Source organism: Topomyia yanbarensis, chromosome 1 (genome assembly GCF_030247195.1).
Source record: "Topomyia yanbarensis strain Yona2022 chromosome 1, ASM3024719v1, whole genome shotgun sequence".
Classification (NCBI taxonomy): Eukaryota; Metazoa; Arthropoda; class Insecta; order Diptera; family Culicidae; genus Topomyia; species Topomyia yanbarensis.
The window spans coordinates 33560159-33587129 of NC_080670.1; the positions used below are offsets into that span (position 1 = coordinate 33560159).

A 26971-nucleotide genomic window follows, 5' to 3' on the forward strand; every position below is an offset into this window, starting at 1 on the left:
GGTGTGTAAAACTTAGTTCCGCACAACCAGTCGCACCATCTTTCATTCTAATCCATCCCTTTCCTCTTCTGCACTTCTTTCCAGCTGCTCAGGATGAGGAAACGACATCGGTGACCCTGTCGGATACGACACCACGATCACGCACCGCCTACGTTGATGACGGTGGTTACGGTACCACCAATCTGCCGCCGGATCTGCTGGCCTTCCCGAGTACCCGCTTCCCCCAGTCACCGTCGATTCAGAGCTCGATGTCGAACATTCACGACGGACGGATATACGGCAAATCGCCGCTCGCCAGTCCGATCTATCAGCACAGTCCTGCAATGATGGGGGCAACCGCCAGCGGTCAGGTGCCGATGGGATTCCGGACACTGCAGCATCCGAAGACGGGCCGAACGATAGCGATCGCTACGCAGCGATCTAATTCTCCCTTCACAGCGGCGCCCCTGATCTATCCCCAGGTGGTAATGAAACAGGGCTACGTGACCATTCCACGAAAACCTCGCACCCCAAGTTGGACACCGTCGATCAATTCAACGGCAACGACGGCGGAACTGCTCCCACCGACAAGTCCGACTTCCATCGGGGAGCTGCCCGCTGCTACGGAACCGGTGTACGATAATCTCGGGCTCCGAACGACGGCGTGCGGCAATTCGACGCTCAAATTGAACAAATCCCTGAGGTCTGCCGGGCAGCACGGCAGCGGTAGTAGTACGTACAGTATGAAAAATCGACCACTTCCAGCTACTCCCGGAGGACAAACGGCATTGGTGGCTGCACCCTCAGTAAACTCCAGTATGCACAACAGCTCTTCCGGCAGTAACTACGAATCGATCCCGGAGATGGCAGGAGGACAATCAGCAGCGATAGGTGGAGGCCACGAATCGATCTACGGCAGATCTGCGGGAGGTATCAACAATAACAACATCAGCAGTAGCAGTAGTAGTAGAAGTAAGGTACCACCGCGTCCACCACCGAAGCCTAAAAAGAAACCTAGCATAGTTGGAGTTAGTGGTGGGGGTGGCGGCGGCGGCGCAGTTGGGGTCAGTGCAGGTTCCAGCGGCAGTGGTGGGTTGGTGAGTACGAGTAGCACCAGTCCGTTGTTCGACGATGAAGGTGAGGACGGAACTGAGGTTTAGGAACCGGTTTGGGAGGGCGAAAAAAGAATGACGACGAATATACCGGACTAATTCGAGAGAACCGGTAGTGTGAGTAGCTTTTAAAGAAAATTTATATATTAATATATATTCGACATAGTATATTCGAAGAAATAGGTAATAGTTATTTTTTCTACTCTATTTGAACGTAAATTGAGGTTGCAAGTGAGAATATGAGCGAGAGAGATGGGAGTGAAAAATAGCGGAGCTCAGTGTATATTATTGAAGGCGATAAGGAATCTTTATGAACTCGTGAAATAGCACTATTATGAACTATTATGCTAGTTATCATGTTTTTATAAGAAAATGACAAAAAAACTGAAACACAAAAAAGTGGCAGGAAGGAAGGAGAAAGATCAAAAGTTTGAGCTAGACTAATGTTAGTTGCTGTAAGTTAGCTAATAACAGGAACGAAAGTGTTGCCGTGATCGAAATAATAGCTATTTATTTTTAAACGAAAGCGCAGATGTGAGATTGGTAAACTGAAGGATAGCGATTCCATTTTACAGATATTTTCTACTGAATTTATAACACTGAAATACATCATTTGCTGACAGGCAATTTAAGTTCGGTTTGATAATCTGCTAATTATCTCTTTTCACCAAAACCGGCGCCAGTTAAATTATATTGAGTTATCACCTTGTTCCGTTGGCAGACCGGAATCGCGTCGGGATTACCCAGCGGCTACAATTTTTCCCACAATGAAGTTTATAACAAAAACAAAACGAGAAAGGAAAGCCTAAAATTAATTAAGAAAAAATTCACTTTGGATCACCGAGGCGGGTGGTGTGTGGCGGCAGTACATTACCATGTTAGGTTACTGTAAAAGTACCCTGCTGGCGTGGGCTAATTTTCTGGAAACTTTTCTTTTGTCTGCCCGGTAGGCGTGACGGCGTGAAATCTTCATCGCCTTTACAACTCAGCACCACCACGGGACCGAAACCTAGCGGATGAAGATCTCTGTCAACCACTTTCGGGCCATATTTAAGTGGTTCGCCTTTCCCCCCAAAAAAAAACCGACCATCGGTGGTGGTACTAGTTTTCCATTAGTAGCCTTCGTTGGGATGACTGTTTTCTTTTGCTGCTGTCGTGTCGTGTCGGGTAGAACTTTGGCTAATTATATCGTTTTTCTTTGCTGATCAACATTTTCCTTTGTGATTATTATTAATTTCTCAATGTTGATGCCGGGAGTTAGAAAGTATATGGCACCGGCCAAAGTTTGGGTTGGGTGGTGAGCCTAATTCAAAACATGTGAAAATTGTTATTGTGCTTGACTAGTTAAATAATTTTCAGATAAAGGCAATGCTTTTGAAATGTTTAAGAAGCAGCATTAATGGAATTCCTTGGTTATTTGTGACATAATTTATGACATACCCATGCAAAAGTAACGTCACCTAGAGAATGAGATTCGTGCGTGTATCTGTTAGAGAGAAACTAAAGGTTCATTATCAGATTGCAAATCGCGTTCTGTTGGATTCATTCTCTTCCGTCAGTCACATTGATGATCCCGGAGTGATCCGAAAATACTTTTGTAGCTCAAAACAGTATGGTGAAACTATTAACTCTGCTGCCCGAATCTGGAACGTGACTTGCGGATAAATGTTTTATTTTTCTGTTTATTTTATCTTTTGTCTCGCATAGCCCTTCAGTTGCACCAATTTTTTAACGTCCTGACAATTCCACCTTCAGTAACCTTTCGGCAGTCGCGTTAGTGCACTGAGTGCGCGTCTTAGGACACCAGCGGCCGTTCGCTCAGTGTGCCATAAACGCGACTTCCGGAGGGTTTACCAGACGTCCCGGATTAGGTGGGACAGTCCCACATTTCAGGTCTTTTCCCGCATGGTAAAACGTCCAGGAAAGTGTCCAGTATTTGACAAAATGCTGATTCTTATTCTAAACTACCTATATTGTACCTAATTTCATATTGTTCAAACCACGCATACGAGTTTTGAGTCGTGTTGCCTAATCTCCGAACTATGTGGGAAATGCGCAAATTGAGCCAATTTATTCTGATTGCCGCGGTGCCGTTTCTATGAGGCAGCTCATGAATCCCAACGATCAGTCTTACACAAAGTTGTGAGTTTGTTAACCAACCTATCTCCCACTGGCCGGCGGCGATTCACAGAAAAAAGTTATTTCCATGTACATGGCTGCAAATAACTTAGGTCCTGGATTTAGGTAGGTGTTAGCTCAATTAACTTTCCGATTACTCATTTCGTATACAGGGCAAACCGTGTTCCGCGGTGATCGTTCTATCAACCACTCCCGCCTTAATATTAGAACTTATAACTTAATATAATGTTTATGTCAAATGGGTTTTAACATGAAAATGTTTAACCTTACTAAAAACAGTTCAGAGAACTTGTTTACATGTAGAGTTGCCACCCCTCCGGATTTGGCCGGTTTCCGGGAGCAATCTCCAGGCTTCCGAGTTTTACATCAACTTCTCCGGGTTTGGTGGGAAGAAGCATAATTTAATTTTTTAGAATTAACGGATTCTTTACAAAATATTTAAAAAGGGGTGGGCGTAGCGTAGTTGGTAAATTGATTGCCTTGTACGCAGCGCACCTGAGTTCGAGTCGCGACCCCGCACATAGGGTTAGAAATTTTTCATAAAAGATTTTTCTATCCCGAAGAGGCGAATGACCTTAAGGTTAATATCTCTATAATCGAAATAAAAAAAAAATATTTAAAAAGTCTAAGTTAACTATTACTCTGGTTCAGATGTATTTTACCCGACTAACCCTTGGTTTCAAGGTGGCGAAGATAAGTTCCCCAAATATTGCTGATTTATTTCACAAAGCAATGAAAATGAAAAACAAATCAAATTTACTAGAAATTAAGGAAAGTTATTTCGCTATACAGTCGTGGTTCGTTAGTTGGGCCACAGCCTATGTCCAACTAACGAATTTAATTCGCTAGTTGGACCGACAGACAAATGTCAAAAACTCTCCAAAGAAAACATTAGTAGTAACCATGACGGATACAGGTGTGCACATTTTTTCTGTGTGTGAGTGCGGTTGTCATTTTTATTTGATGAAGCCGAAAAAACAAGAGGATATGAAGAAGAAAAGCACAAACAGTTGACGTAGTGGGCCCTTCTGTTGCCATAAGTTTTGTTTCGGTTCGGTCATAGTTAATTTACTCGGTTTTTTTTTCGAGGTAAAAAGTGCCCATAAGTGTTCTCATCGATAGATCCGAAGTGAAGCTCGGTCTTTTCTCACTTTTCATCGTGCGCCAAAGAATCAGGATGCTCGTTCGGATGTTGATGTTTACTCCAAGGGCCCCGGCCGTCATGCTTAATTTTGCAAGTATAATACTAATACACTCAAACGTGTTAATGTTCCCACCTCTCTCTCCATCTTGAGTAGCAACGACGCTGAATTCCTCTGGATAAAGACTTGACACGTCAAACGTTTGTTTATCATTTATCTGTCAGTGTCATACCAATCGACCACGAGACCTGTCAATGGCCCTCGTTCCAGAAGGATTCGAAACGATTTTCTTCGGATTTAGTGTTCTTGACAAGTCTCGTGCTCGATTGGAATGACACTTACAGACAAATAAGAAGAATAAGATAGAAATGGCGAGTCTTTATCCAGAAGGATTCAGCGTCTTTAATTAGTAGTATAAAAGTTGGTTAGATAGATTCTAATGTCGTTTTCGATTGAGAACCTAGAAACTAACCCAGGTTAGTTGCTTCAAACGAACGTTTTTAATGAAACTGAGTTGGGTTCTCGCCAAACAGCGGTGGTGTGAGCGAACCCGAAATATATTTCAGGTTGCAACCCAACCCGGTTTTCAGTTCAGTGGCGCATAACCTAGGTTGGAAACTGGCTTCAAACAAACGGTTTGACAGCAGTTAGGTCCGAAACTGAGTTAGTTTCTGCTTCAAGCGAAAACGACATAAGGGAAGAGTAGACAATCGCGTAGCTAGTTTTATCCAGTCCTAAGCTCAATATTGAACCAGCTTCTGATTGGTCATTTTGCCAGTCATGAGCGTTCATTACAGTTACAAACGGGATGGAAAACAGCGCTGCTGAATCTATTCTGGCTACTTTTCTCACACATCAACATTTCATGCAAATCGAATAAAAGTCCTGAATGACGATATAGCTACGTGTATTATTAAGAGAGACATGAATAAAATTTTTATTTAATCTTTAGAAGCAGTTAGCATTGTAAATTCATGCTTGAGGTTCGATCTTTGAGGTACAATTCTTTTCAGCAATTGCGAAAAGCATACGAAAGGAATCTGGCAACGATGAACGCTTGTTGTCTTAAGATTTACGGCAGGGCCTTGTCGAGAAAATTACGAAGAGCAAGAAGCCAGTTGTCGTCTCTTCTCTTAGATTTTAAATTTAAATTTTATTTTCACGTTTCCTGAGTTGGAAAAAAACATTGTTTTAATCACGAAAATCAGCTTTATCGATGTATGTAATAAAATTTTCTTCTCTCATTCAATGACCCAATTTTATCCAAATTTGTTATATATTTCTACAGTGATCTGCCCCTAGATTTAAACCCTTTTTGTAGGATTTCTCTTCGTTTACACTTTTCATATAATTTTTTTAAGAATGCTCTAATCAGTCTTAACGCTAACGGTTTTAAATGCTCCTCGAAAGGATAACTATAACTTTCACATAATTAGAATCAAACATATTGATAAATTGGGTCATTAAATGAAGGAAAAAATGTAAACACGTCCTTATTCGACATTATCGATTTTCCTTGACAGTGAATTTGGTCGCATGGGTTAGCATCTTTGAAATTTCAAATAACTGCAGTTATCCCAGCAAAAAGATAGGGATCAAGGTAGTTCAATGGAAGGTTTGATCCTAATAGAGTGAAGACCCATTTTTATCAGCCCCTTGGTGAATTTTAAACTGATAAAAATACAAAATCGGGACATATATTTTTCTGTCTTTTTAATAAACTGAAGCTCTTAAAATATTCTTTGCTCCTTAGATATAGCCTCGTAACCTTTTCTGATTATTTACTTCAAGTTCTCCTTTAGGGGGTCTGACAGCGCAAAATTTAAAAAAAATAAAAATATTTTTATTTTTGCATTTTTCGGATCTCTAGGATAAGAAATATATGCCCAAGAGCTTGGGAGCTTGTGCGACCACCCCTGGGCTGCTACTCCGTTATCGATCTGGACTAGCTGAAGTTGCACAGAGAATAAGTAGATAATTATGCTTGGGAGTAGCGAAACATCTTTCAATGTGCAACTCTCCTGGTAATCCTAAAGTATTGATCAATACCGGCGACGGCCAGGCCCGAACGTAGATCGCGGAAGGAAAGGGAAGGAATGGTTAGTCCGATATTTACTTTTGCTAGAGGCCGTATATACTACTGCGCACTCCACAAGTATCACAGGAGGAGGATTATTTTTGTTGGTAAGAGAATAGAAGTTGAATCACTTCTTCTTTACCGACGCCAGAGAGGTGACACTTCACTATCTGGACTAGATATCGGATCCACCAAACTCCATGGACCGGGGACCAACGGCTTTACTTCATTTCCGAAGGAAGACGTGACCACAGATTTTTGCACCTCAGAAAAATCTCAACGACCTCGGCTGGAATTGAACCCAGGCAAATTGGAATGAGCGGCGGTCACGCTTACCACTCAACCACCGGCGCCGTCCAATCTAGGATAAGAAATATATGCCCAAGAAAGGATTTACTCGAATTCAACTTGGTTCGTCTGCTAGAGCCCATCAAACTACCAACTATCAATTTTCATATGAAGCCGATAAAATCGGGTCAAAAAGGTGATAAAATCGGGGGTAGATAAAATCGGGGGCTGTTAAAATCGGGTCTCCGCTGCATTTCAATTTTTAAAATAATTTTTATTGTATTGCGTACAAAAAATGAAAAAAAAGTTCGATTACGTATCTTTAACGTTAGCTTCATAGGAAAAAAAAAATCAAGAACAGCATATGGCTTAATGACCCAATTAAGAGCATTTTCATTTTTCGCGAAACAAAAAACTTGAAGTGTTAAGTTTCCAAAAATGTCACGCGGAACTTTATTAGAACTCTCGAATTATTAAGATGTCACAAATTTTTCTTTGAACTGACCATGACGCTAACGTCAGCTGTATCGGAAAAGACCTAAGACAGCTAATAATTCAATTGAGAATGAAATGAATCTATAGTCAGATTACTCGTGCCAATAACTTGCTCACCGCCATCACAGAGAACAGACGGCCAACTTCAGCTATGAAGTTGTGTAAAAATCTAAAACATTTTCGAATGTAGTTGGGATATCGTCACTAGGTGCGTCAGTCGTTTTTTCGCTTGGTGGCGGCTCGTAGACATTTCAAAATTACCGACATTATACCCCGCCCCAGTCAAACTATTCAGGAAACGATTCGGAACTCTGAGCGGATTCAGCATGGATTTCGGCTCAAATGCATCAGCCGATTGAGACGGAATCTGTTGCTTGCTTTCAGTTGGAGTCCATTCTGCATCCAGGATTCCGAACCGGTTCCGGAACGGGTTTGACGGTAGTTGGGATAAACTAGTGTGGAGGGTTTTGACGTACATTCATTCAAGTGTTTACACAAGTTTTATTAATATATCTGTTCGGTCACGGATGTCTGTTCTCTGTGCCGCCATGTTGCCACTTCCAATAAGTGATATCCAATACATTTTCTTAGCACGGTTCCGTGTCCTGTTATTTCATATAATTTAACTAATTATATATTCGGCCCGGTGACTATTCCCTAATCTTTCTTTACCTCATATTCTTTCCCTGTTGCTTCATCAAATTACTGTTCAACCCAGAAACAGCCAAAGGAGATATTGTGTTAGCAGTAGAATATGCTACATTTCCTGGAACAGGCATTTTTTGTTTCACCGGAGCTTGATCCGTGGCCCGAGCCATCCAATAGAAAACTGAACCCCTCGGTCAGTTTTCTAATTACACCACACTTTTTTAAATTATCACCGTACGACCTGCTCAATTATTATGCAGTTTCTACATTTTTTATAAACTCCACAAATGAGCTTTCCATCGCAGAAAGAACAACCATGTTACAGCAACAATAGTAGAGAAAACAGAACAGTCTAGGGGAATTATGGTTAAAACCGACACCTTAAGCTTAACAATTTTTCTAAGTTGCCACCAAACCAATAAAATTATAGTTTTTATGCAGAATTCTTCTTCAGAAAATTCTTAACAAGACTTAATTTTTTCAGCGCTTCAAAAAATTAATTTCATTAAAAATTATTGGTTGTAAAACTTGGAAAACAAAGTGGCTTTTTGTAGGCACTGCGGGTAAAACCGACACCCTATAGGGGTAAGATCGACACCCCCTTTAATTTATTTTCTCTCCACTTTATTAAAATCTTTATGTTTATTAAACATGAGATATATGCGTGAATAATAAAGTGTGAGTATGTATGATGCTAATATGTGCTTTTTATTGCTTCATCGTGTAGTGAGGGGAAGAAAGTTCGAAAGCGTAGTACTATAAATAAGAGTATTTTATGCTATAGGATTATTTATTGATGAGTATTTCCAAATAATCCTTGCGCACATCGTTGCAACCTCCAGTTTCATATTATTTCGTAAGAGAAGATTTGCAAGCGTTCTACGTTCTGCTAATTGGATTCATTCACTTATAAGTGACACACACACTTCTTAGTAAAACTATCTTTTTCAGATTTGATTTTTCGGACTCTGATCATCAACGATCTATTGGGGTACACATAAGATCACTGTCTCATTGTGATAAAGTTCGTCTATGACAAACCAAGAGAACACTAGAAATTCGGTTTGATGAGCTTTTTGCAGAAATAGCAACAGCTTCGATAGAATCAGATAAGCAAAAATTCCAATTTTCGATTTTTAAAGAGACTTACAAGAAATAAACACAATAAGAGTATTTCTGTGCATTTCTGTTGATACTATAGTGTTCTAATAGGCTAATTGAAGTGTCACAAAGATCCCCAGTATTTTGAAATGAATCGCAAATATACACAACCATCTTAACAGCGTGTCGGTTTTACCCTAACCATAGGGTGTCGGTTTTACCCCAACAGCGTACATTTTTTTATAAAAGCGATTAAAAATATTGAATTTGTCAAACTCGTCTTCAATGCACCTAGTTGATCGTAGGACAGGCCGATAATAAAAGGTAGTGAAAAATGTGGTGATTTGAAAAGCTTTTGTTCGGTTAAAACCTTAAAATCAACCAACGAAATTTAACATCCAGACGAGTATGAACGCTGCTGTCGTATGTTTTGTTTATTTTTATTACATTCGGCGTACCAACATAAATCCAATTTTTCTTCAAATGCTCTAAATAAACGTACTAATAATAATGTATCATTATGAAATCAATAAAAATTTGATTTCTAGGAAATGTTGTGGGGTGTCGGTTTTACCCACAGTGTCGGTTTTTCCCACAATTCCCCTACAACGGGTTACCTATTAAAATCCACTTGAAAGAGAATACGAAAGCACAACCCCTCTGTCAGACGTCCATACCCAGTACCAACGACAGTGAGTATGGTCGCTATCCTTCAGCGTGCAAATCCTAGCTAGTTCGAGCTGTTTTGCCGTTTGCTCCTAGCTCTTGTTGAGCGAGTGCAAGGAAGATATAATTAGATTAAAAGTAATTAAGGCGATGGGAGTAAGATGAGAAAAAAAACAAGTGTGCCAATCGACTGAGCAAAACAAGTTTGAAGTTGAAAAAAATAAAATACAATTAAACAGCAAAACAAGCTGAAAGCTAAACACAAACTATTTGTAATGAGGCAAGGACTAGGATGGAACCACTGTAAATAGTATTCAACATCATAACAATAATAATAAACATAAAAATAATAACGATGGCAACAAGCTGATGAAATTTTATGGACAAGTTGGTTAGGTGAATCTTTTTATACAAAACTGAGAAATATGAAGAAAAGGGAAACGGCAAACGGATTACGCCCATACGTACTACAGATTATGTGGAGCACAGGCAAAAGAACGGAAGCAGGGGGTCAAAGCCCTTATTAGCATTTAATTCTTTAAATACACATACACAGACACGCACACCCATAAACACATTTCGACCCGAAGAAGTCCAACCACACTTGCCCGGCGAAAGGGTGTGACTCGGGGCCAGCCCTATTTCTGTACAATTATTTTTCCTGCTTGTTTTTCCGTCATCAACTCGTACAATTTCTACTAATGAAAAACTCGGCTGGCAGTATTCACGTTCGGTAGTACCCAAGCAAATAAACAGAACAATAAAAGTTCGTTTCGAATGAAAAATAAAGTAAAAACTACTGGTTTAGTAGGCTCCGTGGTTCTACTTACATATTTGGTTCTCGTCGGATTCGCTGCAACGTGGCTTTTCGGGATCAAAGGAACCTTCGGTACAATGCTGTGCTTGCTTTTCGGAAATGGGTGCATGTGTGTGTAAGTGCGTTCGTATGTGCTCTGGGTCCGCCAACTGGGGTGCTAAATATTTAATTTTCTGTCTCTCTCTCTCGCTTGCTGAACTGAGTGATACATATAACAGTAAAGCACAGAACCAATTCGGGGCAGAAAAATACAAAATCAAAAGCATACAACAAACACAAATGAGAGCAACGATAAGGCAGTTATTTCGTTCTATGTTCAACTAGGTTCCCCTAAGTATGCCTTACTTAGTTTAAGTGTTTTTTTCTACTGAAGAAAATGTATATTAAATATCCGTAATTTGAGTTGTGAGGGAAAGGAGAACGTCGCCGGTTCTATTTTTTTTCATTTATGCATCATAACTTTACAGATACACACAAATATACATAGAAACTGATACATACAACCGACAGGATAGCAGCAGCAATCGATTGTAACGACAACTAAAAGAAAGGAAAATGAATGATTTGGAAGCCCAAATTGTGGGCCGCCACGATTAAGATCAAGTGTACTTGTAGTCTTATAAGCCGGATGATCAAAGATTTATAAAATCGATGAATATGCGTTTATATATTTTTCTTTTCCGTTCTTATTCTACTCTCAACTAAGAAGTCGAAAGAAAAGCATAAGCTATGATAACGAAAAATAAAAAGAAACACGCGACAGAAGAAAACGAAAATCTGTAACGGAAGATCGGAGAATGATGAAATAAAATTAAATAAAACTGATATTTTTTTTCATAATCATTGTGATGACGAATTTCCAACAAAGAAACCGGGCGAACAGAACAGTTCTTTGCTTTTCACCAGTAGAAAATAGCTGAAAACAGCAGCGGTAGGTAAGCGCCAATCGTACCTAACAGCAACTACATGGCCACCAAGATGTTCGGATTAAGGCAGTGAGTAATACTTGGAGAAAACAATACGAACATGTAGAATTAAACAATGGAAATTTTCAATTTTTGTTTGTATGTATTGGTTTCTTAGTTAATTTCCACGACCAGCTTGATGGCCTCTCCGATGTCATTTTTAGCTTGATGTCTGTATGAATTTTTATGGAGATGCACGGTGATTAATTTGCTTTGATCGACTGTAAATGATGGAAACGCATAGTAGCTCATGTAAGAAAGGACGAGGTAAGACCGATATTCTAAGCAGCCAAATGAATAACTCAAAACGGGAAAAGAGTTCCACATCCTGTTGTAATACTTATGAAAAATCGTTAGATGAGCCACTCAGGGAATTGATGATGATGATGATGGTCCCACCTCATACCCCCACAAAGGTGTGAGCATTGAATTTTTTTTAAATTTAAATTTGATTTTTTTTAAATTCTCAAAGCCCTCCCCCGCTTTTATATTGTTGCAAATGTCAAAGGAAACTCTGATGCCAAATTTCCAGTGGCGGATTCAGGGGGAGGGTCTTGGGGGTGCGGACCCCACCACGATTTTTTTTACTTGTTGAGAAATTTTAAATTAGTTTCAGTTATATATTAATATAAAACGGAAAATCATTCCAAACCAAATTTGGTCAACAAAACTGATATTTTCTTAAACAACGTTATTTACGTATTAAGAATTTAACAATGTTAATTTTAAAATCGAAAATTCAGACCCCTCCCGAATTTTTTTTCTGGATCCACCCCTGCAAATTTCATATCATTTGGACAATTTTATACCCCGCTCACTTCACTTCAAGTTTTTGAACTATGGAAAAGTATGGAGGAAAAATCTATTAAATCCTATAACTTTTTAAGTAGCACTCAGAAAATCACAATCTAAACGTCTGTTTAAAGGAAAACCTTAGTATTTGAATAAAGATATTTCCGTTTCACGAAAAATACGGGAAAGTGGGGTACTGGGTCATTTTGTCCCAAAATCCCTTATTTTTAATTATTTCTCTGTTTCGTGCTGCAAATTATACATACTTTGCAGTTTTTTAATGTAATTTTTTTTCAGAAATCGATAGGGGTCTTTGCAACTTTTGTTCGAATACGAGAAGTTGGGATTGTAGGGTCTTTTGACATTCATATTAAATTTTATCATTTTCTCATGCATATATCTCTATTATTCTTCAATAAATTGTAATAATGTACCTTGTTGAACGTAGAAAATCTTTAGGAATTTATTAAAAATAAATTTCTAAAATTTAGCAACATCAGATATCGCTATTCAAATACTATGGTTATTTCCTTTAAAATGAGGTATAAACCGTAATTTTCTGAGAGCTGCTTAAAAGTTATAGCATTTAATATATTTACCTCTTTATTTTCCCGCAGTACCTACCAATTTCAAAAACTTCAAGCGAATTGGGTGGAGGTCTAAAATTGATCAAATGATATGAAATTTGGCATCTTAGCTTACTTTGACATTTGTCACAATATAAAAGGGGGGACCTTGAGAATGAAAATATTTGCAATACCCTATTAGTCACAGCCAAAAATTATTGAACCTGCAATTTTGTCGTGCATTTGTAGATTTTTCATGAATTTAGCGGTGGTCAGCTATTTTCGTCCGTGTCCCTTATCACTTATTTTTATAAAGTGATTCATCAGAAGTACTATCTTGGAAAATGAACCACCTCGGTTATCCAACTAATTTTTTTCGATCTTATTGTAATGCAAATATTTAAGTAGTCTGCATTTTGTTATATTCTGAATTGCATATATTTTGTCGCATGTAATTTTATATGTTCTTTGATTTGGCATTGTAAGGGCACACGTATCCGTCGGTTAATGCCAATCGAGGCGAACCTTTCTTTAGACTGAGTAAACTATTTTTTTTTGTTTGTTTAGTGTTTATTTGACCAACTAGGAAACTAATCCATTGGGTATTCAATGCGCGTGGGGAATACGCATGGTCTTGTCTGAGTGAATAATGATTTTTTAATTATGTATGAGGATTGAGAATTGACAATTCGCAGGAAGAATTCAAAACCAGTTACCAATTTTCGGCAGTCATATTAGCACGAAAAACGAATTTTTTTTTGTCATATTCATTGAATTATTTTTAGTCCATTAAATCATCAATAAATTATATTAATTATTCTTATTGTATTGAGTATTTAGTTTTAGAGTAATACATGTACTATATCACTGTCAGGTTAACCACCCAAGCAACCAAAAGTTCATATAAGGGAGCTGCATAAGCTTCCCGTTTTAAGTAATTTTGCAATACGTTTTATGTTCTAATAGAGGCTTAAGCAGCTTTGAAGTTCCATTAAAGCTTAAGCAGCTTGAAAGTTCGCTAAGAACTTTATGTGAACTTTTAAGTGTGCTTTTTAAGTATTATCCGAACTTCTGGTTGCTTGGGCATATTTCTTCATGAGTATAAATATTTTGTAGCTTAATTAATGACAAGTTAGTTTCTTTTCGTTCTTATTGTTTTCAATCTTGTTCTAGTAATATGGTGTCAGAGGCCGATGCTTTTATTCGATGTGACGTGGGTTGGCAATGCCGCAAAGCGGTTTTCCTAGAGTCAGCCCGATGAGTGCTCGTGGAGTTTTCCGTGGGTGCTTTGGCGTCTACCGGAACTGCACGAGGAGTATGACTTCCGGTTTTTCACAATGGCGTTTACCCACAGGACGCAAGCAGTGGTAGGTGGATAAACTATACAAGGATTTGGCTCAGTCTAATACGGACCTAAAAACCCACGTGAACAGCGGGTTGTCTGTTCATCCCATTAGAGCGGATTAGCAATCTATCTAGCGGACGGTTTTTTCAAGGTTCGCTTACCTGACAGGTGTTACACGGTCGTGATTTTATATTTCTATTTAATTGATAGTTATTTTCTGCAAACTAATGTTACTATTTAGATACAATTTCAACTATATTTGACTGAACTTACAATTTCGAGGCTTAATCAGTATCTTTAATACCTCTAAAAATCACGTTCGATTCTCTTGGTTAAGATCTTCGACCAGCTTGATTAAAGGTTTCCACAAAATTGGTTCGATAGACGCGATAGCAAGTGATGGACGGATGGACAAAAAAACTAGAGTTAGGAAAATTTTCCTTCGGAAAACTTTTGAATAGTGCACCCCTCTCGCTCACGCGTATCGCTCTCGATCGGCGACCTTCTTTCGTGGTCTCTGCAATTGCTACCTTTTGTTACAAGGCAAAATTGCAGAAACGTACCAAATTTAAACTACACGATCGGAGTTTGCCAATCCTCATCGCAATCTAAATGAGATCTTGAGGTGGAATTCACATTAAAGCTTTCGCGAAAACTCTCAGTCACCTCATCTCCGATCGGGAGAGTAAGCGTAAACGTTGGTGGGTACATTAGCTAATCATTGACCACGATTAAATGAGGGACATCATTAGCATTTTACAAGAGGAAAAGAAAAAATATATAATCACAATTTTACCCTTTTCTAGTTATATCTTCTAACAAAGAAAAAAGCACAAAGCAAGTTTATTTATATTTTTACTGCTTGATGTGTGTTCTGTACTTTAAACTTTTTCCATCCCACGTACCACTTTTCTAAAGTCATCACCATCGTGTCCCATCCAGTGGAAAGTCAAATAACTGCAAGATTGATAAAAAATCTTAATACCTTACGACGGTCAAATTCACCCCCAGTTGAAAATCACTGTTTTATTCCCTCCATTAAGTCGTCGGCACGGAACTACACCTTGATTTAGGTATTCCTGTTTTAGTCGCCTTCAACGACCTATTTATCATGTCTTGTCTGAAATATTTCAGATATCGAATATCCAAGTCCACACGGAAATAAAAAAGTACTCAAAATTTGAGTTGAAACTACCTAAAATTGAGTACAAGTGCTAAAGTATCAAGTTGGGTAGATTTCGAAGTAGACGATTGGTTTATTTTGACTCAACGATTAAGTAGTACGTATATTACTTAATAATGAGTAAAAATAAATTGAAAAAAAATTTAGACGCAATGAAATAAAAAACAATAAAAAGTATTCATAATTTATTGATGTTACTATTTGATTTGTAAATTTCGATTTGTTTTTTTTTTGCATTCTAAAAAAAGCATGGAAATCGTTCAAATTGGCTTAATTTAAGAACAGAAGTCATTGGTTTAAATTTACCCAACGGAAGGTAAATCACAACTAACCTTGCGTTGAGTAATAGTAACCCTGATTTGGTTGAAAAATAGCGTGACGTGCTAGCTTCGTGGATGACGCCATTTGTTTTTTTGGCTTCCGTCGCGATAGACGCTTAGTTCCGCTGCGCTTGAAAAAAAAATCCGTGTCTTTTCCTGGTGTAGTAATTTACGGATTTCGTCGTGAGTGGCGTAAAGACAACCGAATACAGTCCGGAAAGGTTGCAGTGCACTACAGGAGAAAATTTCTTTTCGTTGCACAGATTGCTGCATGAATTATTGGAAACAGCATTTTCCATTGCACTGATTGGTGTATGAATTGCTGGAAACCGAGTTTACATTTATTTTAGCAATTGCAGGTATATTGTTAATCCAACGCGTTAGAATGGCAGAAATCGTGTACATAATTCATTTTTCTATTTCCAGAGATCCGTCACAAATACTGTCCTGTGTTTTCATCTCGCACATTGTGCATTGTGGAGAAAATTTCAACGCAAACTTTTCTTTTCCCATTGGTGATCACGACAACGGTGAAGTTTCTACCCAGAGAAGAAAACAACGCTTTTTTCGTTACACAGATTGGCGAGTGCATTACAGTAAATTGCAGGTAAATTGTAAATTCAACGCGCTGGTGAAGTACAAGTTACCTAACAGATTGTTTTATTTTTCAGATATCCGACACCCCCAGCAGGATTGCTTGCATTTTTTGAACTGTGTGAATTGCATGAGGCAAAAATCCTGCACACCCCACGAAATTTGTTTACATTCCGCAACCGTATAACGCGGTACACATCACGTCTGGTGAGAGTTTTGCGAGCTTTAATTCCGCCTTGAAAATATCGCAAATGGAACAACTTCACAAAAAGTTAGACGATAGGTCATACGAAAAACTAACTGGTAAGTCTCATTCTACTTACCTTATATATAAACTTTTTATAGATATGTATTACATAGTTTACGAATCAAAATGGTTTTGATTCGCAAAGACGAATTGTAAAACTCAATACCAGTTGATCCGGAACCCTTTACCCTTTTTATTTTATCTTACATCAAGATACAAATCGCTGCTGCTATTTATTGTTCAAAACATTCTGCTTCGCTCTTTGGGAAATTTGGTGTGAGAATTCAGTGGGCTGATTGATGATGTGTTGTCAGGTTTCCTAGTGAGCGGATTTCTCATTGCCGAGACAGCGGTAATAAGGAATTTGAGTTCTTCTTCCACTCAGATCATCCCAATCATGCAGTGGATTCTCTCCAGATCTTTAAGTGTTCGACTAGGATTTCGTAATTCCAGCGGCCTTGCTATTTTTAGCTCTAAAATTGCCTTTCGTACTTCGTTTTGCATGGGTGGATCTGTAGTTTGTCGATCATCCCTAATCTTCATTCTGTTTGTACCTACTCTATTCGTTTGTCTATTCAACAATAACTAAAAGTGCTTTGAGATGGTATTTTCTCTGTATTTAGGAAAGTGCTTTGAGGTGTTCAACAACGTTCCAAGTCTAGAGCAGGCCTTCTCTTGGGTCATGAATAAGTTTTGGAATTTCTCCGATTGGCGGTGCTAGTGTGCAAAATCAACTATGAGATGGTATTTTCATTGTATCTTGGTAAGTGGGAGCAACAATGGTTTGAGCTGTTCAGAATAGTTGCAAGTCTAGGGCAGACCTTCTCTTGGTTTGTGAATTTGATTTAGAATTTCTCCGATTGGGGGCGTTAGTGTGCAAAAATTGGCGTTATGAAATGATATTTTCTCTGTATTTTGGAACGTAGGGAAATAGAAATTTGAGGTGTTCAAAAAAGTTGTAAGTTTGAACGAATTTGTTTTATAATTTCTTCAACTGGCGACGCTAGCAATCAAAAATCAACGTGATGAGTTGGTATTTTCTCTGTATTACAAGTGGAGGTCAGGTCTTCTCTTGGGTCATGATCATATTTTTTCGATTGGCGGCCGATGTTTAGAAGGCCGATGTTACTTTTAGCAAAATTGCTCGAGAGGACAAGGGTTACCGATGATTCCAAACGCGGCGCTGGTGAACTTGCAATATTTTAGCATGTGATAGTTTATGATCTACCTTGAAAAGTGTGATAATTTTGTAAGATTGTATTATAAACCACTGTTCATCCGACGACAAGAAGATTGGTTTAGAATAAATCTGCACGGCAGAGTTAGTGGACATGTTACTTTTTAAAATTCTGTCATGATAATTTGGAAAGGTAGTGTTTTCGGTAATATTTATCAGCACTGACCAATGCATGGTGTATAAATTATTTCAAAGTTCTCACACTAGGCGGCGCTAGTCATACATGGTATGTAAAGGTTCAAGCACAGATAACAGACGTTTAGGCTCGATTTGAATCGTGTGTAAATACCCGCTACTGAAATTCCGAATAAATTAGACGTCTGAAACACGTTTGGCAAACGTTTGCAGATGGCGCAGTGATCGATACAATGCAGTTAGGGTGCAGCTGTCAAACACGTCTAGCAAACAGTTGCGCAGATGGCAATAGTGAAACACGGATTTCCAACGTTTATTAATTTGAAAGTTTACACACGTTTTTGAAGAAATTTTGTTCTAGCCTAAACGTCTGTTATCTGTGGTTCAAGTTACGTTTTTAAGCATGTGTTAGAATTGAACGCTTGGTAGTGTGCTTAGGAAAATTTGTGTTCAGCTTTGCCACCGGATTATCCATATAAACCTTTTTAAAACTCTAAAAGAAGAATATCAGTCGATTTATTAGTCCATCAAGATTCAATTCATGCAAAATACCTGCTGGAAAAACCATCGGCTTAGCTGGATGGTGCTTTTGAAAAAGTGGCTGTGGTTTTTTCATTGCGCAGTTGTGTTGTGTATCCCAGCTCGGTGTGGTAGTGTCGTTGGTTTAACCTTAGGGTCATTTGCCTATTTTTCGGGATAGAGAAATCTATAACCCTACGTGTGGAGTTGGGAATTGAACACAGCTGAGCTACGTACAAGGCAATCGATTTTCCAACTACGCTATGCCCGCCCCATACGAGATTTTGTCCCCGTACGATTACTCGAGTTACGCACACGTTAATATTTGTTTAACGACTATATTTTTTTAAAGGTTTTAAATGTCACATTCAGGATTGTGGCCTGTTCGTCGAAGGATACATAGATGAACTTAAGCATCATTTTGTGACGAGTCATGAAATACCAATAAGTTTACAAGCAGAATCCCCATTTAAATGTTCGTTGTGTGGATCAATTTATTCGTATTTCAAAAGTTTTAAGCTTCACATATTGAAAAAGCATCCTTTACCAGATTTTGACTTGCAATCCAACAGTCATCAGACTACAGAGCCAACACAAACGAGTAACGATTATTGCTCAGAACCAGAAATAGAAAATCCATTTTTCTATAAGAGTCCCGTTTCATTACAAGATATCACAAATGCTGTTTCTAATATGATAACAGATCTCAGGTGTGATGTATCTCTTCCAGAGACTAAATTAAAGTCATTCATTGACGGATATGTCTTCGTATCGGAGTGGATTCAGCAGTATACAATGACAAAAATAAAATCTTTCCTAACAACGAAAAAGTTGCTAGAAGACAAGGATACTGTAGGATTTATCAATGAATTGCAAATTCCTGACTTTACTAGAGATGTTAAGTTTCCTGCTGATAATATTGCATATTTGTCTGGGAAAGCTGGCTGTTCAGTTCCGGAACCGATAGAGACTGTTTTGGGAAAGCGCGAAATATTACGACGTGTCGTAGTCTACCGTTCAAGAGGGAAAAAAGTTCAGCGCATATTTCGAAGACATAAATACGTTACGAAAGTAAAAGTCCAGAAAGATGTATTTCACTACATATCGATTCTAGAGACACTACAACTCATTATGTCTAACACCAAGGCAAGAGCGATGGTTGAAAAGGAAACAACGAGGACAGATGATACGCTTGAAACGTTCAAAGATGGTGAGCACTTTCGAACCCATCCTTTACTCCAACTTCATCTAAATTGCTTGAGACTCTCAATTCACATTGACGATGGAGAGTATCTGAACCCACTCGGTTCACGCAAAAGCAAAAATAAAATGACCAATATCTGTTTCAAAATTGAAAACTTTGATCCACGAATAAACTCATCATTGGATAGTATTTATATGGCGTTGATGGTCAAATCCAGTGTCCTCAAACAGTACGGGTAAGATGATAGAATAATTAGGTAGGATAGACCGGAACAATTTGATAATACAAACTCTTTATGTCCTTTGCCGTATCAAGAAGTCATCTCTAGTTCACTCCGTCCATGGCTGCTTGTCGCCAGTCTCGCATGGCATAAAGACATCTCAGGTTCCCTTCAACATAGTAGACCTAGTGTTCTGGGAAAATCGTCGGTTCGATGTTTTTTGTGGAAATTCCCTCATAATGTTATTTCTGTTAGTCTGTGGTTTTACGCAGAATCGAATGCTTGAGTGCAGACCGAGCTGCAAATTTTCAACAGGTTGTTTTGATCTTGAGAGAGGACCACATTTCAAATCATGTCCTACTATGTTCAATTTGTAGTTGTTCGTGTCATTCATTCATTCAAACAGCCGAGCTGCTCAATCATTTCCTTTTAATTTTCAATTTAATTGACCCTGTGGATATCTCTCTACTGGGATATTGAGTTCTACAAGATGACACGAAGGAACTCATGAAAATGTCAACATTTAACTTAACCTGCACTGAAAAAACTTAACACGTTAACATCATTTGGAAATCTATTGAATTATTTCAATCCACAAACACATGAAACGCACACGGTTGCCACTTGAATATCCATTCGAGCGTGAGAAATACGGTTTTCAAATGAAATTCATGCGAACATGGTGTGAAAAGCACATCAACATCATAAGAAATACCATTGACTAAAATTTCCAAATGAATTACACGTGAATATTACGACTCAATAGCATGGCAATGAACATTCAATGGATAAATATGTCGTATTCACGTGGAATTTGTTTGAATTTAATTTGAAACGCCACATGAAATGCTTTTTTTTTTTAAATGCGAACCGAATATGCCATTCATCCCGGCGAGCATGAATAGAATTTTGTTTCTCTTTCAAGCTCACGTGGGGATGTCAATTTTTGTAGACTCTGGCTTAAACACACAAAACTGCCAAATGAAATGACGTATATCAACTTGCTCCGGTCTTCTCTTTGTTAATCAAAAACCTATTGATACAGCGCATTTATTTTATTTGTTTTTTTTTTGCGGCTCTGCTAGGTACAAAACAGTGCTACAACCTTTAATTAATGACCTTTCGCGATTAGAATCAAATGAAGGAGTTCCAGTTAAAACAGAGTCCGGAATCTGGACTTTACGGGCAGTACTTGTTCACGTACTCGGGGATACATTGGCGTTGCACGATATATACGGCATGTTGGGACCATCTGCTAATATGTTTTGCAGGATTTGCGAAATAAGTAGAAATGAGTTGATATCAGGAGATTTCAGTGATAAATTTCCCCTTAGAACTATTGAAAAAGTTCAAAATTCTCTAATTGCATGTGAAGAATCTCAAATACCATCAAGTCTGTACGGAATAAAAACTAGTTGCGCTCTCCATATGCTTAACTATTTCAGGTGGCCATCAAGCCGCACGCTAGATCCTATGCACGACCTCTTGGAAGGTGTGGTTCCGATGGTTCTTAAAAAAATTTTACAAGCAGCAGTGTTTCGAGACAAAATAATTACTGAAAATCGTATAAATCAGTTAATTGACAAATTTGAATACGGTGATACTGAGATTAGAGACAAGCCATCTGCAAACTTCAGCAAACTTAATTTGAGAAGTAAAAATAATAATCTAAGTCAGTCAGCGGCTCAATGTTGGCTACTATTGCGTAGTTTTCCGTTCATATTTACCAATATTTTGAAGTCCAATGAGAAGTATCAAGAGATAATAGCAGCTTTGCTTCAAATTACTTACATTAGTTTTTCACACAAAGTGACTTCAGAAATGGTTCAAAATTTGTCAGAATCTGTCACAAAATTTCATCAATTGTTTAAGATATGTTTTCCGTGTGCTAACGCCATAAACAAAATTCATCACATTGTACATTACGCTCAAGTGTGCAGAGAGAATGGCCCTATTGCAAATTTCAGTTGCATGATGTTCGAAGCCAAGTTTAAAGAATCAAAATCTCAAAGCAAAACCTGTGGCAATTTTAAAAACCTATCCCTTAGCCTCACAAAGAGACTGAATTTGAAGCAAATTAATTCTATTTTAAAACATAATTATGTTGTTGATAAACCAATAATTCTTTCATCATCACTAATACAAAAAAGTGTATTAGACACTTCCCTGTTGCTATTCGATCTACCTTCCGAAATAAAAACAATTAGTCATCTTGAAATTAATGGAATCACTTTTTGTCCTGGTTTTGTTGTCAAATACGAAAAATGCTCTGTTAAATCATATGGCATACTTCTAGCAATAGTCGAGTGTGATTCTGTCATATTTTTCATTATTCAAGAATTGGATATTGTTAAATTTGATGTAGAACTTCTAGCATATAAAGTTACAATTTCCTCTAATGTCGTAAGAATCATTTTTGAAAATTTATTGAGCAGAAAATGCTACAGCTTGTGGCAATTAGGAGATGAGTTAGAAAGTTTCCATTACATTAGCTTAAAATACAATGATAACTAAAATATTATAAAATGTCTAAATAAATTGTTAAACAATTATACTCTAAATTTATTTTTCATGCAAAGAATTTTGGCGCACTCGTATGGTGCGTAGGTGTGCCAATCGGTATGCGTATTTGTATAAGTATGAATACCTGGTTATCCATATATGTATGCGTGCACTTGTGTATAGTGTGTCTCTATAAGTTGTATTAACGTGAGCGCGCAACTGTGTGTATATTTTTGTGCGTTTCTCTCGACACACCACTAGTTCTCCACCATCTACATAGACTGGCATTTTCTGCATGGCAGTTGGAAAACTTGCTGTGGGTCGAGACTTAGTGCTCTTCCCCTACGAAGACAATCTGGACGGCAAACTTCAGGTTGTCTAATTTACCGAGCCCTTCGGCTCCCTTAAGCATGGCAAGTCCTGTTCTCGTACCATTCAGCATTACCTACTTGTTGTACTCCCGACTTATTCGCGAACTACTTCGTCTAGTCCCCGACGGTGAACCTAGCCTACTTTGACGGAAAATTCCCCGGCGAGAGAGGTTCTCCCGAAACTAGCCAGGTGCTGAGGTCAGTTCGGCGATTCCGGTTCGCTGGTGCCCCGATGATCCGCGAATGGTAGTGTTTCGGTCTAGTCCCTGAATCTAGCTTACGCCAACGGAGAGTTCCCCGGTGAAGGAAGTTCTCCCGATTCTTCTATGGTTTTAGCACCCCAACTTCTTGAGCCCTTTGGCACCCTATCCGGTATCATTCACCACCGCAACTCCCTTAGGCCCTTTGGTTCCCCTCTCGTTCCATTTCGCTCCATTTCCCCGATAAGCAATTCAGCTCCCGACTATACTAAAATCTTGTTCGCGAACTACTCGGTCTGTCCACGAGGATGGATCTAGCCTACTCCGACGAAGAATTCCCCAGTGAGAGAAGTTCTCCCGAAACTGAGCGGTAGGTTTCTCCCGATACCGATTTGCATTTCCTTGAGCCATTTAGCTCCCCGCTTCGTTCCGATTTAGTCCCCGGTGGTGAACCTAGCCTACTCAATGACCCAGTCAGTAGGTGCTGAGATCCATCCAGCGATTCTGAGTGGAGCGTAGCTTCCGGTTCACTGACGGCCCGACTTCCACATTACGGGGAAGTTCCTGAATATGTCCGGATATGCCAGGATCGCATTATATGTGCATATATGTGTGTGTATTTCTGTATTAGTATGTGTGTGTGTGAAACCTACTTTTTGAATTATCTTATGGTAATTGGTGTCTATTCGTATTTAACAATAACTTAAGTCATCGTATTTTCTTTTTTTTATTATTTCAGCGAACCTTATAGACAACGTGTCCCTTTGGCAATTGAATGAAGACGACTTGCTTGAAATGGGTATCATCGAAAAAGGCCCTCGCAAAATCATTCTCAACGTTATTGAACGACACTTTGAAAATATTGTTTCTGAAAATGTGGCAGAAAACGGACAAAACCTATTCAACGAGGAACAGCAAAGAGAGTCGATACGCTCCATCCTTGCTAAGGAACCTAAGTTTCTAAAGATTTTAACTCGGCAGTTGGATTGCGGGATAGTCCCTGAACCGAAAAAAATGCTCTATATGAACCGTATACTCACAAAACATTTCTTTGAACATCAAATTTTACGTGAAAAGAAGTATGCGGTCATTATAGATGCTACTTTTTATCTTAATGCTAATTACTACTATTGTCATTAAAGGTATCCTACTTGGCAGCAAAAACAAGATCTTGCAATCCATATCTTAGATGAGTTTCCTCAGTTGGAGAACACTTGCGTCTCAGAAAACGCACCAAAGGAGGTGAGTTTAATGTCCGCTTTACATGTTCAATATTTTTGTCAATACTAGAGAGTATTGACAAAAGTATTGAACGTGTGATGTAAAAAAGTTGTATTGACGATGTGCATTTCAAATGGGATTGATGTATTGAAGCAATATCGTCAATACTGTGTATTGACAAAAATATTGTACGTGTAAGGGCCGCTTAAGGCATATAATGGACATTGTGTGAAAACTGATTATATAGGGACTTCGGGACTAGTTGGCGGTGTTTTCAATTTTCATGTTTTACCGCTTTGATTCGGGCAGATCGAGTAAAATAAAACACGCTGCATAGAAGGGCAGACTGTTGGCAATATCTTGAAATTTTGTCAAAGTGTTTGATGCACTGAGGGGTAAAAGGGTAAGTTGTGGGTAAACCAGCAAATAAGTATTCAAATGGAAATTAAATTACTTTCATGAAAAGTGCTAAATATCTGCAATAGAACTGAATATTGGTCACCAACGTGACTCGCGTGCGTCACTGCTAACCTACCCCAACCGCATATTTCATAAGTTAAAAACAACATGTTTGTATATTTATACGGATACTGAAAGCACATTTCAAGCATTATTGAACAATATAATCATACATGGAATAGATTAAAACTACATTTATCGAATTTTTGCGACATTTCAGATCAATCTCTTCCTTAATTTTAATTTCAGTCTTACTTCTTTTGGAAAAACGGTGGTTTGGATAGAGGACCACATACGGGTTTAATCGAAACGAGAGTAAGCAACATGCGAAAGGACTTACTTCCCGAGGATAGGCTATTTCGGCGAACTAAGAAAACTGTTATTATTGTTGAGGATGAATTGGTGCAACTGGCTGCGCATCTTGCCGCCCTTATCCCAACAGCTACAAACGCTCGGCAAGTAGCGGAGGGAATGGCTCAGGTGCATAGTTTGCATAAAGCACTTCTACAGGAAAATAACTTTCATATTATAGTAAAAACATTTCCTCATTTATTGGCGTATGAAGGTGAAATGGTTAGTAGCATTTTATAGTGTATCATCGAGATTTTAACTAGTTCTTCTACAGATTATACAGGCATTTGATCGTATCCAGACGAATATTCACGCTCTTGGAGATTTGCAAACACTACTCCGTGCAGGATTGTTATTCGACAATGCTAGCTGGAGTATGGTAGAAGATGGTAAGAGATTTTATAATTGTGTCAAGTAATTATATTTCTCTAATTCCTGTTTTTCCCTAATCAGATTTTGTCAGAGGAGCATTGAGGCTGATTAAAAAACTGTCAAATAGAGGCATCAAACGTACCACCGTTCTCGAAAATGCTAGTATGGAAGAGATAGCAGCTGCGCCCTTGATAAGATGGAAAAGCTACGTGCGTACCGAGATCGGTTTTGACGAAAAACTCGCTGTGCAACAATCATCTGCAACAATAATTGAACCACACATAATTTGCATTGCTGATCGCTATAAGAGAGGTAACATGTACGTTGTTTTTAACCAAAACGTCATTCCGTGCGGTAATTCTAGCACACGGGCCATCGAAATTTTATTCAAAGCATTTGTCGTTTTTGGGTTGCCGGTACCCGTGTTGCTTCGAAAAGTGGATGACCTAATTTCCGTTAACGTCTGGGGAACAAAAGATTACAGCAAGTGTAAAGCTGTTACAGACTTAACTGTACGATACAAAGAGTTTTTGGCGAATTCACTATCCAAATAATATCTTGTAACAATTCTTAATTATCGCAAAACTGAAAATTCAAAAAAACATTTTCAAATAAAACCATTGAATCTATAACCTATGTTTATCTGCATTCTATTTATCACATATCCAAACAATTCCTTCCACTTAATTTGTGTATTTTTATAGATTGATATCGTTAACCTTACAATGGATCTTTTTTATTATCTAGTGACTTAAATTCACCTAGTTCAGCTGGTTCCTCTCCCCATCTTTTTTACCATCTAGTAAGTTAAATTTACACAACACTGGCTTTTTTTAAATGGGTCAATTCTACGTAGTAATAGGTTCCACCAATTTACCCAAAATTAAGTATATCTACTTTTACTCAAATTTACCTTATTCCACGATAGTCCAAGATTGAGTCAAAAGAAGCCAATTTTGAGTTGTTTTTTATTTCCGTGCAGGCAGATTCTTAATAGCCTAATGTGGACGCCTGTGCTATTCAAATGCAATACAACACTCCATGTATCAAACGAAATTAACGTTATTATTCCCCACTGGGAAACACCACCCCGCTCAAGCACAGAGAGCATATAACTATCTGATTTTGCTATTTTGAGCTATAATCGTGATTCTGTTTAAGAATGATCCGGCCAGAAAATATAACAGCTAGAAAAAAGTTGCATCACCACTAATTTTGTATTTAAAAACAAAATGCAAAAATAAATCGAATACTCATAACCAAGGATGCAAAATGCCTACCTTTTCTGCGGCTGTATTTTTTCTGCCTGCATTCTCATTTCTCTTTTGACGCTGCTGTCGTTCGCTATTGTAGGACGCCCAGTGCTGTACGGCAGTCTGTAAGCAAAGCAGTAACATGACAAAGAAATACTGCCCCCAGTACAGCCACCAGACGCGGGCGGTACAGCTTCTCTTTCCTTATTTTACACTTTTTAATATTTTTAATCTATTCAATATTTTCAATCAAAAACGACTACAATAAATGCGGTTCGTTTACGCCACGACCGGCATCATCGCTTTCGTAATTCCGATCCTATGTACGGAGGTGCAATCGAGTCTTCGGCTATTTTAACAGTGCCGTTTCTTTTTGAACATTGGTCTCACGTCAGTCCGGTTATTCGAAAAGCCATGTCCGTTTCATTCTGCTCCGAATGCAAATATCTAG

The 26971-nt window shown here is 38.4% G+C and overlaps 2 protein-coding genes across 6 annotated transcripts in view; both read left to right on the forward strand.

Annotated features, from left to right (window-relative positions):
• LOC131677313 (uncharacterized) overlaps positions 1-11289 on the forward strand; it is a 456877-nt gene extending 445588 nt beyond the window's left edge. For all 4 annotated transcript variants that reach the window (XM_058957049.1, XM_058957047.1, XM_058957050.1 and 1 more), the window contains one exon: positions 85-11289. In XM_058957049.1, coding sequence (XP_058813032.1) covers positions 85-1139 — 1055 coding nt within the window. In that variant the 3' untranslated portion in view covers positions 1140-11289. The remainder of the gene's footprint in view (positions 1-84) is intronic.
• Positions 11290-16152: 4863 nt separating this feature from the next.
• On the forward strand, positions 16153-25842 carry LOC131676278 (uncharacterized). Of its 2 annotated transcripts, XM_058955397.1 has the most exons (8): positions 16153-16242; positions 16307-16532; positions 23604-23943; positions 24007-24106; positions 24794-25117; positions 25170-25284; positions 25349-25586; positions 25706-25733. In XM_058955397.1, exons 2-8 carry the CDS (start codon positions 16481-16483, stop codon positions 25710-25712), a joined length of 1176 nt encoding a protein of 391 aa, XP_058811380.1. In that variant the 5' UTR covers positions 16153-16242; positions 16307-16480; the 3' UTR covers positions 25713-25733. The 2 variants fall into 2 exon arrangements, with proteins under 2 accessions (XP_058811380.1, XP_058811379.1); XM_058955396.1 differs by having other exon boundaries at positions 25349-25842.
• The last annotated feature ends 1129 nt before the right edge of the window (positions 25843-26971 follow it).